The sequence below is a fragment of the Bos mutus genome, chromosome 25 (assembly GCF_027580195.1).
Source record: "Bos mutus isolate GX-2022 chromosome 25, NWIPB_WYAK_1.1, whole genome shotgun sequence".
Lineage (NCBI taxonomy): Eukaryota > Metazoa > Chordata > Mammalia > Artiodactyla > Bovidae > Bos > Bos mutus.
The window spans coordinates 40,388,644-40,405,451 of record NC_091641.1 but is presented as its reverse complement, the minus strand read 5'-3'; the positions used below and the strand labels follow the sequence as shown (position 1 = coordinate 40,405,451).

General features: G+C 65.6%; 2 protein-coding genes across 12 annotated transcripts in view; one reads left to right on the top strand and one right to left on the bottom strand.

Moving 5' to 3' along the window:
* TSC2 (TSC complex subunit 2) overlaps window positions 1–9,545 on the top strand; it is a 31,840-nt gene extending 22,295 nt beyond the window's left edge. For 2 of the 10 annotated variants that reach the window (XM_070362611.1, XM_070362613.1), the window contains 17 exons: window positions 468–596; window positions 1,986–2,150; window positions 2,293–2,445; window positions 2,566–2,678; window positions 3,113–3,328; window positions 3,785–3,988; window positions 4,580–4,648; window positions 5,842–5,972; window positions 6,371–6,870; window positions 7,036–7,111; window positions 7,320–7,406; window positions 8,119–8,305; window positions 8,385–8,524; window positions 8,639–8,717; window positions 8,791–8,882; window positions 8,968–9,066; window positions 9,180–9,545. In XM_070362611.1, the coding sequence (XP_070218712.1) occupies window positions 468–596; window positions 1,986–2,150; window positions 2,293–2,445; window positions 2,566–2,678; window positions 3,113–3,328; window positions 3,785–3,988; window positions 4,580–4,648; window positions 5,842–5,972; window positions 6,371–6,870; window positions 7,036–7,111; window positions 7,320–7,406; window positions 8,119–8,305; window positions 8,385–8,524; window positions 8,639–8,717; window positions 8,791–8,882; window positions 8,968–9,066; window positions 9,180–9,350 (2,611 nt within the window). In that variant the 3' untranslated portion in view covers window positions 9,351–9,545. The remainder of the gene's footprint in view (window positions 1–467; window positions 597–1,985; window positions 2,151–2,292; window positions 2,446–2,565; window positions 2,679–3,112; window positions 3,329–3,784; window positions 3,989–4,579; window positions 4,649–5,841; window positions 5,973–6,370; window positions 6,871–7,035; window positions 7,112–7,319; window positions 7,407–8,118; window positions 8,306–8,384; window positions 8,525–8,638; window positions 8,718–8,790; window positions 8,883–8,967; window positions 9,067–9,179) is intronic. The other 8 variants (XM_070362604.1, XM_070362609.1, XM_070362608.1 and 5 more) reach the window with 8 other exon arrangements.
* A 7-nt stretch (window positions 9,546–9,552) lies between these two features.
* PKD1 (polycystin 1, transient receptor potential channel interacting) overlaps window positions 9,553–16,808 on the bottom strand; it is a 39,481-nt gene continuing 32,225 nt past the window's right edge. The window contains exons 30-46 of one of the 2 annotated variants that reach the window (XM_070362602.1): window positions 16,618–16,744; window positions 15,797–15,913; window positions 15,666–15,715; window positions 15,113–15,297; window positions 14,948–15,041; window positions 14,582–14,700; window positions 14,307–14,509; window positions 14,038–14,232; window positions 13,520–13,659; window positions 13,029–13,141; window positions 12,655–12,802; window positions 12,435–12,560; window positions 12,111–12,285; window positions 11,701–11,991; window positions 11,494–11,628; window positions 11,114–11,419; window positions 9,553–11,020 (exon numbers count right to left, since the gene is read on the bottom strand). In XM_070362602.1, the coding sequence (XP_070218703.1) occupies window positions 10,550–11,020; window positions 11,114–11,419; window positions 11,494–11,628; window positions 11,701–11,991; window positions 12,111–12,285; window positions 12,435–12,560; window positions 12,655–12,802; window positions 13,029–13,141; window positions 13,520–13,659; window positions 14,038–14,232; window positions 14,307–14,509; window positions 14,582–14,700; window positions 14,948–15,041; window positions 15,113–15,297; window positions 15,666–15,715; window positions 15,797–15,913; window positions 16,618–16,744 (2,995 nt within the window). In that variant the 3' untranslated portion in view covers window positions 9,553–10,549. Of the gene's footprint in view, window positions 11,021–11,113; window positions 11,420–11,493; window positions 11,629–11,700; window positions 11,992–12,110; window positions 12,286–12,434; window positions 12,561–12,654; window positions 12,803–13,028; window positions 13,142–13,519; window positions 13,660–14,037; window positions 14,233–14,306; window positions 14,510–14,581; window positions 14,701–14,947; window positions 15,042–15,112; window positions 15,298–15,665; window positions 15,716–15,796; window positions 15,914–16,617; window positions 16,745–16,808 lie in introns of those variants that run through there. The other variant, XM_070362603.1, reaches the window with a different exon arrangement.

Here is a 16,808-nt window from a genome sequence, read left to right as displayed (position 1 = left end):
ATTTTCCAGAAGTCAGTGTGACCTGAGTCAGAGGCTGTTCTCTCAGGGTCCCAACGGCTGGGGCTGGGCCTGGAGTTAGAACTGGCCTTTTCTGGAGCTGTGCCCCTCAGGGCCCCAGCAGCTGGTCCCGAGCAGGGGGGCGGGACACCTGGTCAGCACAGCCTGGAATCTGCCGTGCGGTGCGATCCACACATGTTTAATTTGCACCAATGTTCTTTGTTTTAGTATCATGCGTGAAACCTTACTTTTTCGCCGTCATGTTTACACGATGTATTTTCATGCGTTTTTGTTTTCTGTTTCTCCCCCTGCTAACTGGCCTCTGGCATGGTTTTTTGTTCATCTCACCCGCGGGCTCTCCATCCTGACCCTGTGGCCTGTGACCTTTCCTCCTCATCCCTCCAATGGCTTGTCCTCCCTGCCGGGAGCTGGGCTCTCTGGGGCTTGGGCCTTCCTTCCTCACCTGGTAGTTTGAGGATAGCCAGACCCCCCAAACAAGGCTTGAATAACTCTCCACCCGTGAAAGAACTCAAGGAGAGCTCTGCAGCCGATGCCTTCCGGTGCCGCAGCATCAGTGTGTCTGAACATGTGGTCCGCAGGTAGTGGGCTCTGTCGGGCGGGGGGCTCGGACCCTGGAGCTGGGCCCGTGAGTGGCGCTGCCAGGCGGGAGCACCCGGGTGGTTGTGCATGGGGCTGCTTGCATGACCTCGTCACCTGCCCATGCCCTCCCCAGCCAGAGTTGAGGAGAGCCCGCCTGGCAGCCCTTGGGCCGTGTGGCCGGGGCTCTGCGGTGGGAAGCCTGGTGGAGAGGGCTGGAAAGGTTGCATTCTGTCGCCCGGCCTCGGACTAGCGTGGGCTAGCTGCACGGCATCCTCAGAGGCCGGCCTGGGGGCCCGAAGCGGGGTGACCCTTGTGAGGCAGCTGGTGTCCAGTGGCAGTGCCCACAGGCCTGTCCCGGAGGTCAGGGGGCTTTTGCAAACTAAAGCCACACCCATGCCGGTCACCTGAGGACACACTCTCCAGGGTTTGGCTTTTCTCTCACGTTCTCTTGAGTGGGCTTTCTTCTTGAGTTTTTCCTCTGGGAAAGGTCTGCTTTCTGTGGCAGGTGAGAGGGAACGGGGGCTTCTGTGTAGGACAGTGGGCCAGGGGCCAGCCTGCAAGGGGCTGGGCATGGAAGGCCTGACCTCCCCAGGGGTGCGGCCTCGTCACTTCCCCTGCTGTGTCTTGGAGCTCTTGAGGGGTGGGGTTCACCGCTTCATGCCCATGGGCCAGGCTACACCGTCTTCTCACGTGGAAGGCCCCTTAGGCCTCAGCATCCCACAGCTCAGGGACCCAGCCCCTCACTGATGCCTGGCTCAGGCCCCAGCCTGAGCCTGGCTTCCCTGAGTGGGGTTTGACCTGGATGGGAATCGGGGCTGGGTAGTCGTCAGGGAGGCTCCCCTCTCAGCTGTTTTCAATAACTTACTTACCATAAGCAAAACTCAGCCACGGGGGCGTGAAATTTGTATTGGAGTGAGACCTGCACACACCCCTCCTCCTGGTCACGGGGCGGGGTTCGGCGGCCAAGTGTGGGGGTGAATGCAGTGCCTTACACAGGACCCAGACCCTGCCCATCCTCCATGGGAGGGCCCGGGGGCAGAATGCAATCTGTCTGTGTCCTGTGGTCTCCACGTCTCTGCATGACTCCACTGTTCTGCCACAAAGGGGTCACCTAATTCTCCTGTGCTTCGGTGAGGGGCCAGCCTCTCTCCCCATCTCCGAGGACTCTGCTCTGACGAGCCGGCCTGGGTCTCTCCATGAGCCCCTGTCTGCCCGCCCCCCAGGGCGGTGTGTCCACTCTTTGCCAAGCTGTGGTTCTATGGGCCATGTGCCCTGCGGGGTCTTTCTGAGCGCGGCCCTCTCCGCACCTGCATGCCTTGAGCTTTGGCCCCGGTGGTAGACGGCTAGGCCCCTGCCGGCACCTGACCTTGCCATGGATCCTCTTCCAGCAGGATCCAGACCTCTCTCACGAGCGCCAGCTTGGGGTCTGCAGACGAGAACTCGATGGCCCAGGCCGACGACAACTTGAAAAACCTCCACCTGGAGCTCACAGAGACGTGTCTGGACATGATGGCCAGATATGTGTTCTCCAACTTCACGGCGGTCCCCAAGAGGTGCGAGTCGGCTCCGGGACAGGGCAGGGCTGTGCTCTTCTGTGACTGCATCCGGTCTGAGCAGCCGCAGGAGTGATATGGGGGCGCCTTGTCCGTCCAGGGCTCCCACCCAGTGAGGTGTTGACTGACTCTGTGCTTTCAGGTCCCCCGTGGGAGAGTTCCTCCTGGCTGGTGGCAGGACCAAAACCTGGCTGGTTGGGAACAAGCTTGTCACCGTGACGACAAGCGTGGGTACCGGGACCCGGTCACTGCTAGGCCTGGACTCTGGAGAGCTGCAGGGTGGCCCGGAGTTGAGGTGACCACTGCTTTCTGCCTCTCTGTGGTCTCTATCCTGAGCCCACACCTGCATGAGAGTGTCAGATCACCTGAGCCCATGAACTACCTCAGTCACACTCTGGGGACCCTCTGTCCTCAGCTCTGACCCCAGCATGCATGTGAGACAGACAAAGGAGGCACCCGCCAAGCTGGAGTCCCAAGCTGGGCAGCAGGTGTACCACGGAGCCCGGGACCGGGTCCGCTCCATGTCCGGTGAGCCCCCGCCCTGCCCCGCCTCCCCCCCCCCCAGGGCCTTTGCAAGGCCAAGAAAGGCCCGGGAGCTGCGGGGCAGGGCAGTCTGTTCAGACCTGGCCCGGGCTCTGAGGAACTTGTGCTGTCTGCAAGCCCTCCCCACCAGGCGAGGAGGGGGCGCTGCTTCTGCGCAGCTGTGAGCCATCAGCCCAGCCCACCCCTGGGGCTTTCTCTGCTGTCATTTAAATGAGCCATGGTCTGAGCCGCAGGTTCTGGGCCCCTGCCTGCTGCCCTGGGTCTACCAAGCCAACTCGACGCTGTCTGAGGGCCGTGCCTGGGGAGGGCTGTGCTGCCTTGGCCCCGGCTCGGAGTTTGGCAGCCTGGGCCCCCGCTGGAGCAGCCAGGCCTGTTGGGCCAAGCGGTGGTGGTAGCCAGCCCTCCCCTCTCCTCCTCAGGGGGCCATGGCCTTCGCGTGGGTGCCTTGGACGCTCCAGCCTGCTACTTCCCCAGCAGCCCCACGTCCCCGGGCTCCCAGACCGCTCCAGCCAGCCAGCCCGAGAAGGCCTCAGCTGGCAGCCCGCTCCCAGCACAGAAGGAGAAGACAAACCTGGCTGCTTACGTGCCCCTGCTGACCCAGGGCTGGGCAGAGATCCTGGTCCGCAGGCCCACAGGTACCCAGGGGTGGGCCCGTGCTCGGCCGGCCTGGGCTGCTGTCAGCACGTGGTGTGCACAGTGACACAAACGCTCCGGACGCTACGGAGCTGGTGGCGGCCAGTCGGGAGATCACCTTGAGCTGAGTCCCCAGGGGTGGACGTGAGGGCTGGGCGGCAGCTGGTCTGCTCAGGCTGCCACAGCAAAGCCCTGCCGGCCGGGCGGCTATAACCACAAGATCTCCTGCCTCCTGGCCCGCGAGCCCGGGAGCCGAGTGTCAGGATTGTGGACAGGGCTTGTTTCTCCTGTGGCTGTCTTCTTGCTGGCTCCTTACAAGGTCATCCCTCTGTGTCTTAGTCGTCCTTTGTTGTACGGACCCTGGTCAGAGCAGAGCAGGGTGCAGCCGGGGCTGCCCAGGGCGGGCGGAGGGCAGGGCTGCTGGGGGTGCTATGCTGAGCCCTGAGCCCGCCCCGCAGGGAACACCAGCTGGCTGATGAGCCTGGAGAACCCGCTCAGCCCCTTCTCCTCGGACATCAACAGCATGCCGCTGCAGGAGCTGTCCAATGCCCTCATGGCCGCCGAGCGCTTCAAGGAGCGCCGCGACACAGCCCTGTACAAGTCGCTGTCGGTGCCGGCGGCCGGCTCAGCCAAGCCATCCCCGCCCCCACGCTCCAACACAGGTGAGCGCTGGCTCCCACCCGCCTGTGTGCCCCGTCTGAGGGCGGATGGCCGCGTGGGGTCCTGGGCCGTCTTGGCTCTGCCAGCCTTGGGTGCTGAGGAGGCCGGCTGCACGCGGGGCACACTGGTCTGCAGACCTGGTGCTTGAGAGCGGGGCCTGCTCCTGGGGGACCCTCCTTTGGAGATGTGCCGTGAATCGGTGGCTCGAGGCCTCCTCAGCTGGCCCTGCTCGTGGGGTGGACACAGGCCTTGCTCTGCACCCTTCTCGGGTACCCGGCGCTCAGGGTCCTGGAGACGGCCGCGCTGCTGCTGGGGTGTGGGTGTGGACGTGCCAAGCTCGCCTGCGCCCGTCTGCGCCTGCGCCGCCCTCCTCCCTGCTTCCCTGCGGCCGGGTGACCGCTCGTGAAGAGAGGCGCGCTCCTGTCCCCGGCGTGCACCTGAGCAGCTGGGAGCGCTGGCGTGTGCGCCGGCTGCTGGCCGCCCCTCTCTCTCTCCAGGCTCGGGTCCTTGCAGGACCGGCGGTGCCTGTCCTCTCTGTTCGGCTGTGCGTGGCCTTCCTCCTGCTGACGGGCCGCTCACGGTTTCCCTTGCAGTGGCCTCTTTCTCCTCCCTGTGCCAGTCCAGGTGCCAAGGAAAGCTGCACAGGAGCATTTCCTGGGCAGGTATTCGTACGCTCTTTAAGGAAAGCGGTGTTTGCTGCAGAGCGCCGCTCTGCCTTGTAGATGCTGTGTCATCGTCCCTCCTCCGCTCACCCCTCCCTGACCCCGTCTGAGCCTCTCGTCGCCTCAGGGAGCCATCCCCTACTCGCACGAGGACGTCGGTGCAGGATGCCTGTGCTTTGTCAGCGGGAACCCCCACTGCCTTGTGCCCTCTGTGCCTGAGTTCTGTTCCCAAGCCTGTCGGGCTCTCCCAGCCCTGTCTTCAGCTTGAGGGGGTGACCTGGATGACTGCACCCCAGAGACCGGCAGAGGACAGAGCTGCACTGCCCTGGCTCTGGTGCTGACGGGCCTTGTGAGCCCACAAATGGGGTGTGTCTGCCGTACACACGGGCTGCCCGAGGGCCCCGCAGGCTGGCTTCCAGCCCGTTGCTCCCAGGCCCTGGCCGGAGGGTGTGGCTGGCCAGGTGCTCCAACTGCCCCAGTCCCCCACATGGGTAGGACTGGCTCGGGGCGGGCACGGCAGGGCTTCTCGAGGCGGCTGACGCACTGCGCAGTGCGGGGCTGCGCTGACTCAGTCGCTTCTCCTCAGCCCCTCGCCCTAGTGCTGGCACAGGAAACCTGGCTTTGGGGTCATGCTCCCTCCTTAGCTGCCCAGCTCTGGGTCGGTATGGACTCAGCAGGCGAGCCTCCACCCTTCAGGACACTTCAGAGCCCGTGTGCACATGGGGTCCCTCACTGGTCTCTCCCTCGGGCCTGGCAGGGAGGAGCTCAGAACTCTCCCGGCTCCTGAGGGCTGGTCGAGGCCCCTCCTCTGGGCCGGGGCCTGACTCAGGCAGGGGCTTCTGCACAGGCATCCTGTCTGCCCTTGCCCACCTGCCTTGCCGGGGGAGCTCCCCGGGGGGCTACTGGGGCAGCTTCTGTGGATGCTGGAATGCTCAGGTGGGCACTCCAAGGGGCCAGGTGCCCCCCATCTTGACCCCTGGGAGTCCATGAAGAGACAGACCCCTGTGTCAGGGCACTCAATGTCCCTCTCCAGCCGGCTCGATGGGAGGGGGTGGCTCAGAGCCCCCGGGAGGAGAGCCTTGGGCCAGGCCCTGCTGGGGAGCCGCTGTGCCCTCTCATGGGGAAACCCGGTGCCCAGAGGCCATGTGAGTCCTGGACGGGCCGCACCCAGCAGCACATCTGTGTCCTTCCAGATTCTGCGGTGGTCCTGGAGGAGGGAGGTCCAGGTGAGGCTGGTTTGTCTGCAGAGCCTCCCGAGTTGGAAGATTTTGAGGCGACACTGGGCTCCGACGGGCGCTGTGGGCGCAGCGACGCTTTCAGCAGGGTGAGTGCAGGCGGGGGAGCCACCTGAGGGGCCTGTGGGTGCTATCACCCCCTGCTGGGGGTACGGCGGGGCTGAGCCACCGTAGGCTGGTTTGCTTTGCACTTCCGCTGCTCTCCCATCCCTGTGCGTGTCCCTGTTGTGGGGCAGCCTGAGGTCCCCCGCAGTGGTCCGCCCGGGGTTTTAGCCCCTCCATGCCAGCATCCTGTAGCCTGGGGCCTTGGCTCCACTGCTGAGCGAAGGGCACGGGAAGTGCTTTCGGGAAAGGGGAACCGCTAGCTCCGTGCTGGCCGCTCTGAGGCCCTGGCTGGGGATGGGTGGGGCCTTATTTCTCCAGGTAAACCTGGGTGGGCTCTGCGGTGCCTCCTGGTGAGCGTTTCTTTTGGATCCATTCTTCCCAGTCATCTTCCACCTCCAGCCAGGAGGAGAAGTCATTCCATGCCGAGGAGTTGCCTCCTGGGGGCATCCCCATCGAGCGGGCGGTCTCCTCGGAGGGCTCCCGGGCCTCCGTGGACCTCGCCTTCCAGCCCTCTCAGCCCCTGAGCAAGTCCAGCTCGTCACCTGAACTGCAGACCCTGCAGGACATCCTGGGGGACCCCGGGGACAAGGCTGAGGTCGGCCGGCTGAGCCCCGAGGCCAAGGCCCGGTCGCAGTCAGGGATCCTGGACGGGGAAGGTGCCGCCTGGTCAGCCCCGGGTGAGGAACGCCGGGGTCGGGGCCCTGCCCAGCCAGAGGGCCCCTTGCCTTCCAGCTGTCCCCGCTCCCCCAGCGGGCTGCGGCCCCGAGGCTACACCATCTCGGATTCGGCCCCGTCACGCAGGGGCAAGAGGGTGGAGAGGGATGCCTTCAAGAACCGAGCAGGGACCTCCAACACCGAGAAGGTGCCAGGCATCAACCCCAGGTGAGCCCTGCCCTCCTGGTGCTCCTGTGGGGGCCTGGGGCCGGCGGGGCCTAGGCAGGGCAGGCTGGCCACAGAGACCAGGCTCCTCGGTGACCGCGCTCTGGGCCCCTCACCCTTGGGCTGTGATTGCTGGCCGAGACCTCACCTGTCTTCTCCCCACCGCAGCTTCGTGTTCCTGCAGCTCTACCACTCACCGTTCTTTGGTGACGAGTCCAACAAGCCAATCCTTTTGCCTAACGAGGTAGGTGGGTCCTCTCTCCCCCGCAGGGCCCCCTGGAGCCCGGCTGCAGGAGCACAGTGGGCTGAGCCCCCAGCTGGGCAGCGGGGGCTGCAGCCCAGCTCCCGGAGGCCGGCGAGAGGATAGGCCTCTCCCGGACAGCGACTGGCTGGGCAGGGCTGGAGGAGGGGACTTTTCTGCCCTGGGCTCAGACTGGGGTTTATGGCTACAGTCTTTCGAACGATCAGTGCAGCTCCTTGATCAGATCCCGTCGTACGACACGCACAAGATCGCGGTCCTGTACGTGGGAGAAGGCCAGGTGAGGCTTCCGGGCTGGCAGGGGCGGCCTGGGTGCTGGGCAGAGAGGGTGGCCACCCTGCTGGGGGTGGGATTCTTGTTCTCCGCAGAGCTGGGTTCTGGAGGAGCCGCTAATGTCAGGTGTTCATGGAGCTCCCTTCCCTCCGGGACTCAGGAGTGAGATTGACAAGCTGGGTGTGAGCACAGAGCGCTTGGGGGGTGGGTTGTCACTGACCCCAGGGAGGTGACTCTGAACGGAGATGTGGAGGAAGTGAGGACTCGCAGAGGAGTGCTGGGCAGGGGTGGCGAGGGGACAGGACGTGATGAGGGGCGTGGTGGCACCCCTCGAGGCGGGCAGTTCCCAGCGCAGGGTTTGCATCGACTCGACCTGAGTCTCAGAAGCGCCCTGGCTGCCGTGGGCCGAGGGCCAGCTCGAAGGGGGATGGGCAGCCAAGGACTCTGGGTTTTTCTGAGGACAGAGTTGGCCCAGGTCAGTGGCAGATTGGGAGCGGTGGGGCCGCGGGTTGAGGGGGAGGTGATACCCTGGGCAGTGGGTGTGAATCTGCATTGCCTCGGTCAGGTGAATGGCAGAATGGGGGTTGTGCCAAGGCACACTAGTCAGCCTGCCCCTGCCCCCCAGCAGCATCAGGCCCTCGGGGTCCTGTGGGCCTGAGACGGGGGGCGGCTGGGGGTGGCCTGGGAACTGGTGTTAGCGTGCCTTTATCTCCCTGCAGAGCAACAGCGAGCTCGCCATCCTGTCCAACGAGCATGGCTCCTACAGGTACACAGAGTTCCTCACGGGGCTGGGCAAGCTCATCGAGCTCAAGGACTGCCAGCCGGACAAGGTGTACCTGGGCGGCCTGGACGTGTGCGGCGAGGATGGCCAGTTCACCTACTGCTGGCACGACGACATCATGCAAGGTGCGCCCTCCCTGTCCACTGGCCCGTTCCTCGGGAGCCCCCACCTGGCCCGCCCTGCTCAGCTCTGCCCGCCCCACAGCTGTCTTCCACATCGCCACCCTGATGCCCACCAAGGACGTGGACAAGCACCGCTGTGACAAGAAGCGCCACCTGGGCAACGACTTCGTGTCCATCGTCTACAACGACTCTGGCGAGGACTTCAAGTTGGGCACCATCAAGGTGTGCCTGGGGGCCTCGGGGCGGCAGGTGCAGGTCTGGGCCCTGGGCTGAGCGTGGAGGGGGTCGCAGAAAGTGGCCCTCAGCACCACGGTGACCCTGCTCTCGTGTGAGCAGGGCCAATTCAACTTCGTCCACGTGATTATCACGCCCCTGGACTACGAGTGCAACCTGGTGTCTCTGCAGTGCAGGAAAGGTGAGGCGGGGCGGGGGCAGGGGGGCAGGGAGAGGCTCCAGGGCTGAGCCCCACATGAGCGCTGTCTCCCCAGACATGGAGGGCCTTGTGGATACCAGCATGGCCAAGATCGTGTCTGACCGAAACCTGCCCTTCGTGGCCCGCCAGATGGCCCTGCACGCCAATGTGAGCAGAGTTGGCCCCGGGAGGTGGGGGTCAGGCCCGCAGGTGCCCCCACGCAGGGCTCACCGTGCTGCCTGCCCCACCCCAGATGGCCTCGCAGGTGCATCATAGCCGCTCCAATCCCACCGACATTTATCCCTCCAAGTGGATTGCCAGGCTCCGCCACATCAAGCGGCTGCGCCAGCGGGTAGGAGGCTGGGCTGCGGGGGGTTGCTCCACAGAGATGGGGTGGCCAGTCTGAGGAGCGTGTGCCACCCCCTCTGGACTTGCTGCTGAAGCCTGCCCCACCCCCGCCCCCAGATCCGTGAGGAAGCCCACTACTCAAGCGCCAGCCTGCCCCTGATGCAGACACACCCTCCTGGTCATGCCAAGGCTCCGGCACAGGCCCCGGCTGAGTCCACGCCCACCTATGAGACGGGCCAGCGGAAACGGCTGGTCTCCTCTGTGGACGACTTCACTGAGTTCGTGTGAGGCTGTGCAGGGTGGGTACTCGGACCCATGGGGCTTCTCTGACTCGGACATATCCTGGGCTGTTCCAGCTGTTTGAACAGCTGTGCTGCCAGACCCTCCTTGCCCCCGTGGCGCTGGGTGATATTTATCTGTGCAAATAAAGCGCTGGTGTGGCCCAGGCCTGTGCACTCACAGACCCCAGAGTGGACACAGACACGGAGCAGTCAGTCAACTCGTTTATTTGACTTCGTCGGTTAGGGGGTGGGATCTAGGCTGTAGCTTCGGCCATGCCCAGTGGAGTGGGGAGGGGGCCTGCCAGGCTGCTGCTGGGGCCTTGCCCTTGAGACAGTCTCACATGTGTATGTGGTCATGCTCACCTCCCCCGGCCCGGGAGCCAGCCCCCGGGCAGAGATCTTACCCCTACCAGCTCTAGGGTCCCAGCCCTCACCCAGACCCGACACCAGCAGGCCTAGACAGGAGGCTAAGGCCATGGTGGTGGCAAGGCCGGCCTGGGGGGCTTTCCCCTCCAAAAGCCTTTTCTGCCCAGCACCTGCCAAGGCCAGACATGGATCTGAGAAGCAGCTGCTGCTCCTCCAGCTGGGTGGGCAGGTGTCTGGGGAGAAAAGGACAGCTCTGGCGGTCCCAGCTCCCCTTCAATGTGGGTGACAGTGGGCACAGGCTGCTTCAGCCACCAGATCCCTTGGCTGTATCGAAAAATAAAGCGACATACAAAAATATATACATTTTAACCCCACATAAATTACAACAGACACACGGCGGCAGCTGGAGGCGAGTGCACTGAGCAGGGACGGAGGAGGTAATAACTTAGGGGAGGACGACAGGAGTGCGGGCCCCTCCCCAGAGCCTGGGGCCTTGGCAGGGGAGACATCAGCCAGGAGGGGGCCGGGCACAGCCCGCTGTACCTGAGGACTCGGGAAATAAATAGCGTCTGAGGCCGGGCACTCATCCAGCACTGCTGTGTCCTCCCACAGGAGTGGGAGGGGACCCTGGGTCCGAGCTGGCCACGTGGCCTCTGTAAAGTGCTGAAGCCCACAGAGAGCCTGCCTGCTCTCTGGGGACCTGCGTGCAGCTATTCTGCCTGGCCCGCGACTGAGGGTGGCAGAAGGTGATAATACTGAGCGGTGTCTGCTCTGGCTCCGAGGGGCCAGAGGGGAGCCACGGGCGCGCCCTGGGGAGAGGGGAGCCCAGAGGCCCTGGCACTAAGAGCTGCTGGGGTGGATCTTGTTTTTGGCCCGCAGTGATGCTCTGCTGGGGCCTGTAGACAGGCCGATGCCTCGACTGGCCCGGGCAAGGCGGCTGGGCAGGATGGGCCGCAGGCCTGGGGAGGGGCTTGGGGGCTGGGAGGCCAAGGGCGCACTGCTCCTGCGGCCGTGCAGGCACTGCAGCCGCCGCTCCAGCTGATAGACGTCCTCTGTGGCCTGGTTGAGCCGATCAAACTGGGTGAGTAGGGCCTCAAACACAGCATGGAGGCGGGAGGGCTCCGGCTCCAGCTCTCGAGGCCCCGGCCGGCCCAGGCCCAAGCTCAGCCCCTCCAGCTGGCTGGAGGAGGTGGAGGGGCGGGAGGCATCAGAGCCCCCGCTGGGTGGGGGCACGTCTGTTGAAGCCTTGGAGCCCCGGGATGAGCGGGAGGGCAGCGGCTCCATCCCTTCAAAGCGGACTTTGTGGCGGAACTGGGGGCGGCACAGGGGCTCGGTCAGTCCGGCTGCGCCCTGGGCTCTGCTGGGCCCAGGGTGCGTCCCTCTCCCCCCCTGGGCCGTACCCACCTCCTTGACCTTGCTGAAGCCCATCCAGAGGCGCAGGCGGCGCAGGAACAGCTCCACCATCTCGTAGTCCTGCGGCTCCCAGGCAGGGCGGTACAGCTCCCCACGCAGAGTGTGGTACCGCCACCGCAGAAGAACAGACCCCAGCCTCAGAGCCCCCCACAGACGCAGAGCCCAGAGCCCCGTGCACAGCATGGGGGACAGGCGCCAGGACTCCGCAGGGCACAGGGCAGGAACCCCGGTCCCAGGGCACAGCACCAGGAGGGCCTGGGCAGCGCTCCGAAGCGAGTCCACACAGGAGGAAACCAACTGCGGGGGAGGGGAAACGAGTGAGGGGCGGGCCCGGGATCAGCCGCCTTCCCACGGCCCCCCACCGGACCTACCAGGATAGCAAGCTGCGCGTAGGCTGCGGCGAGTACCACCAGGCCTAAGGCTGCCCCCGCGAGCTCGGGCAGCGCCCGGCACAGTGTCTTCCCAAAAACCGACCACTGGCGCACAAAGCGCAGCTGCTGGGCGGCCTGCGAACACAGGGCGTCAGCCGACTAACCCTGCCAACGCTGTCCGCCCCACCCCACCGGTTCAGCCCTCACCTTGACCAAGAGCAGGAAGAGCAGCGAGGCGGTCAGGCCGCGAGCCACGGCGCTCAGTTGAGCCACCTGTTCGAAGCTGGTGAAGCGGCGCGGGCGGCGGCGCAGGAAGCGGGTCCACTGGCGGTCGGCGGCGCCCAGCTGGGCCAAACGCACCAGCGCCGCGGCTGCCGTCAGCACCACCAGCAGCCACCGCGCCCAGGTCCCAGCCCGTGTGGCGCGCGCGCGCCCCTCCCTGCGCCAGGCACGCACCTCGGCCACCGAGAAGTACACCGCGAACAGGAGCAGGCTCACCTGGTGGGGCGGGGTGGAGCCGAGGCGGGGTCAGGCCCGTGGAGGGCGGGGCCACGGCCCTGGGGCGGGCCCTGGAGGACGGGGTCAGGTCCATGGAAGGAGGGCGGGGCGGGGCCTACCGAGGTGAGCAGCGGCAGCGAGAGGCCAGCGCTGAGCCGCCGCAGCGCGAACGGGCGGACGCTAAGCGCTGCCACTGCGTGTCCGGCAGCCGGGAACTCCAGGCGCAGCGTGATGGCGGCGTGCAGCCCCACGGCTGGGCTGTAGCGCGTCAGCTCCACAAACACGGCGCGGCTTCTGCGCGGAGGGCACGGGCAGGGGCCAGGAGTCGGAGGGGGCAGCGCTGGGAGAGGCCGGTGCTCTCCAAAGGGGCTCGGGCAGCAGGTGTCGTGGGGACGGGGCGGCGCGTGCAGGGAGCGGGCGGAGGGGCCGAGCGCGGGGCCCACCTGTTGTCGATCCAGTTGTGCAGCTGCAGGAAGCCCAGCTGTGCACGGCTCTCCTCCAGGCTGGGACCCAGCTCCTGCACGTAGCCCCCGCTGTCGTACACGGCACAGGAGCCCCAGGACCACACGCTGCAGGGAGGGGCGACGTCAGCGCCCGTGCCCCAGCAAGCTCCTCTGAAGGGCTGTCCCTGCCCCCGGCACTCCGGCCGCCCTCCAGGCTCACCCCAGCAAGTCTGGCGCCGAGTAGGCCCAGATCTCAGAGCTGTTTAGAGCAGCACTCCCCCAGCCAACACCATAGTCACTGGTGCTGAAGCCACTCGAGGCAGCTGAGCACGCAGGGTTCCTGGAGCCAGGCGGGTGCGGGCAGAGCGCTGAAAGCAGAGGGTTCAGGGCCCTGCCTGTTCACCAGCCTCCGGGCCAAGCTCGGCAGGGCTCACTGAACCCGCCCAGCACCCCAGGAAGCAGGTGTCACTGTCTGCACATCAGGAGACCCAGGCAGGCCGTCACCCAGCTGGGGGTGTTGGATCCAGACTCCGGCAAAGGCTTCCCTTTGGAAACAAGTTAGGCTAAGTGCCAGGGCGCCCCTCAGCTACTCACCTTCCTGCAGCCGCACCTGCCGCAGCCGTGGGGGCCCCAGCTCCGGCCTGGACTGGTTCCCGTGGATGTAGGGGAGCAGAACGTGGGACATCCATGGCCAAAACTCGTCAGACCTGCCCACCCCAGACCCAGAGTCGGTCACATGGCCGTCCCTCACAGCCCGGCCCCCCCGGGGTGAGAGGCCCAGGGCGCACTGCTACCAGTCCTGGCCGGGTCAGTGGGAGGCGGCCAGTGCTGCCCACAGGAGGCGGCACGGCCTGGGCTTCCTGACACTCAGGGCTGGTGAAGCTGTGCTGGGCCTGTCCTGTGTCCTCTCCCCATGGCCAGCAGCACCCACTCCAGTTCTGATGACCAGAAATGGATCGAGACGCTTCCCAACACCCCCGAGGGGCTGCACTGCACCAAGGGCAGGGTTGAGGTGGACCCTGGCTGGCGTCAGCACCACCCTGGCCCGGAGGACAGACCTGTGCCTGCACACAGGGCGTCCGTACCGGGTGATGGCCAGGAAGGCCTGGCTGTCCAGCTCCTGCTTGATGGCGCTCTGCAGGCGGTAGGCATGGTTGTGGCACGAGGTATCCCCGTAGTTGGCCAGCAGTGTCACCAGCAGGAAGAACATGTAAACCAGGAGGCCCTGGGGGGCAGGGATGGCCCTAGGGTCAGCCAAACCCAGTCTGGCGCCCCATGGGTGCAGCCTGTGACAGAGCATGGCTTCCACACACTGGGCAGCAAAGTGCCCAAAGCCAGAGAGGCTGGTGCTGAGAGCCAGGCCTGTGGGCACACATGGTCTGCAAAGGCCAAGAAGCCACACCAGGGCCCCATGAGGCTGGGCAGGAGGAGGTCACAGGAGGGGCGGAGCCCGCAGAGCCCTAGACCACCCGCAGAAAGGCCTTCTGTGCTCAGGAGGAGGGCGCATTGAGGTTTTTGAGAAAGGTGGGCCCTTCTGGAAGGTGCTGCCTGTGCCAGGAGGCCGGGAAGGGAGGCCACGCGCCAGCACGGGGCCCGAGCTCACCCGCAGCATCCTGTGCAGCCTCTTGACCTTCCGGGCTTCCTCCTTCGCCAGGAAGAGCGCAAAGCCGTGGGGCGGCCGCACGCGGGGCACACGCTCGCTCACGGGTGTCACGGCCGGGCTCTCCACTAGGGTGTCATCTTCATCGGGGTGCAGCCGCTTGGCCACCAGGGCGAAGTACAGCGCCTCCAGCAGGACCTGGGCCAGGGCTGGCATCAGAGGGGCCCATGGCAGCCAGAGGCTGGCGGGGTGGCCCCCTGCACCCTTCTCACCTTGAGCGGCTCCCAGCAGAGGAACGAGGCCAGGAAGCTGGAGCCGCTTGAGAGGAGCCACATGACAGACACGCTGGGGGGGAAGCTGGCGCCGACCCACCCCGACACACCCATGGCCACGGCCACCAGGAGCAGGCTGAGCCCGTGGGCCAGGGGCGCACACCAGGCTGGCAGCAGCCGCTTCCGCAGACCCTCCACCAGCCCTAGGAAGGCAGACAGATGGGTCAGCAGCAGCTCAGAAGAGCGGGAGGCTGTCCTGGGACTTGGGCGCGCACCTGTCCTGGGGAGCCTGGCTGGCGGGGGCTGTTCCCACGTCAGGCCTGGGCTGGGCAGCCTCATGTCCCCCGGGCTCCGCAGCATCGCAGGCTGGGTCTTCTCGCCAGGGGCACTGCACCTGAGGCAAGATGGAGGTACTCGCCCGTCAGCGGCATACTGCTCAGGGGCACAACCAGCCCCCTCTGGCCTCTGTGGAAAGAGGACGCCACCCCAGGCCAGGCAGAGGGTGCCGGGCCTGCTGGCTGCTCGGGGGTGCTCGCCTCACAGTACTGGGACCAACACCCGTCCTTCCTGCCACCGTTCCAGCAGCTGTTGCCCCACAGCACTGCACCTCCCCACCACTGCCCCTGGAACCCGGCACTCACAGGCCAGCGAGCAGGTCCGTTTCTCCCTGCGTGTCCTGGGTGGGGGCCAGGCTGCCGGCCCCTTCAGCCAGGATCTGCCGGATCAGGTTCTCATCTGTAGGGGGCAGGACAGGTCAGCCCAGAGCCCTCCTGGGGGCCTGGGCAGTGCCTCCCTACCCCGCGCACCTGAAGCGGAGAAATACTTGGCGGGCGAGGAAGGGCTGACCAGGGAGAGACTGTCCTCCTCTGGGCCTGGCGTGAGGCCCATCCGGCCCCGAGCCAGCCGCTGCAGGGCACTGCCCATGACAGACGGGTCACTCAGCAAGTCTGGCCAGCTGAGGGTGCCTTCGCTGGATGGCCAGCACACCAGGCTGCAGGCAACAGTCAGCAAGGGGTGCCCGGGCACATGATTGCACACACACCCAACCCAAGTCCTGTCACAAGGCTCTAAGCAAACGCTCCCAGGACAGGCGTGTAACACACGGATGAGTACATGTGACCCACAGGACACACGGAGGAGAACATGTAACCCACAGGACACACGGAAGAGGACAAGTGACCCACACAACACGTGGAGGAGGACATGTGACGCCCACGACATGGACAAGGACACACGACACCCACGTCACGGACGAGGACACGCGACGCCCACGACATGGATGAGGACACACAACGCAACCCTCGCGAGGCACATCTGACCCACACAAGAAACAGCTCATGCTTTCTTTAGGGACCCCACCTTTTAGAATCCTCCAGAAATAAATCCTGTTTCATTTGTCCAGCAAACGCCTGTTGAGAAAGATATAGAGAGCCTGATCCCAGAGTGCCCAGGCCGCCGCCCCACCCGGGCAGGCCCCGGGGAGCCCGCACCTCGCCACCGAGTCCTGGGAAGGCGAGCATGGAGCTGTCCAGCATGGACGAGTCCAGGCAGCTGTCCACATCCAGTGCCTGCGGGCCTGCGGGGGTGGGGCTTGGGCCCCCTGCCACCTGCGGGAGAGGCAGGTGTAAGCGGGACACAACTTGGGGCCCCATTTGGGGAGGCGTGCCCGCCCCGGCAAGCAGAGTCTGCAGCAGTGCTGTCCTGAGAACCTTCTAGAACCACACGTGCGCTCTACACCTACAGACTCCATCATAGGAGCCGCTTGCCACGTGCCGCCGACATGGAGCGCCAGGAGTGACTCCTGTGACCCAGAAGCTGGAGTTGTATCTAACTTGAATCAGCGTAACCGTGGATGGCCACACAGAGACAAGGACGACCCTACCAGGCTGCTGGCCGAGGCGTGTAGCCTTTGCTGAGCGCTGCGTGAGGTCTCTGTCTGGCTCTGGCCTCAGGGAAGAGTCAGGAGGCGCCCGTCAGGTTTTATCGAGCCCATGTGGGACTGGTGCTGCTCTTTCCATGACCGCTCGGGAGACTCACCAGTGAGGCCACCTGGGCTGTTCTTGGAGGTTTTAAGTGACCTCCCACTGCCGCGCTGGCCCGGGGTCTGCTCAGACTTTGTCCTCGGGTTGGTTTTTCTCAGAACCTGCGGCCTGTCATCCAGGGAGCCCGTCCCTGCCTGCTCAGTGATCTGAGGCACGGGCATCGGCAGCTCACAGGGCCCGTTCATGCCTGACTTTGACGTGTTCTAGGTGCTGACCCCTTCTGGCCCTCCTGGACAGCCCGGCCATGCTCAGGAGCCCCACGCACCCACCTTGCTCCGGGACATGCGGAAGAGGAACAGGATGGCCAGGTAGACGGGGTAGACGACCAGGCTGGACACCAGGCCAACAGCGACGGTGTCCAGGCTCAGCGGGGCCAGGCTGGACACAGGGCCCTGGCTGCGGGAGAGGACACATGGGCTGGCTTGAGGGGGGGGGGTGGGGGGGGGTGCCAAGGCAGGCG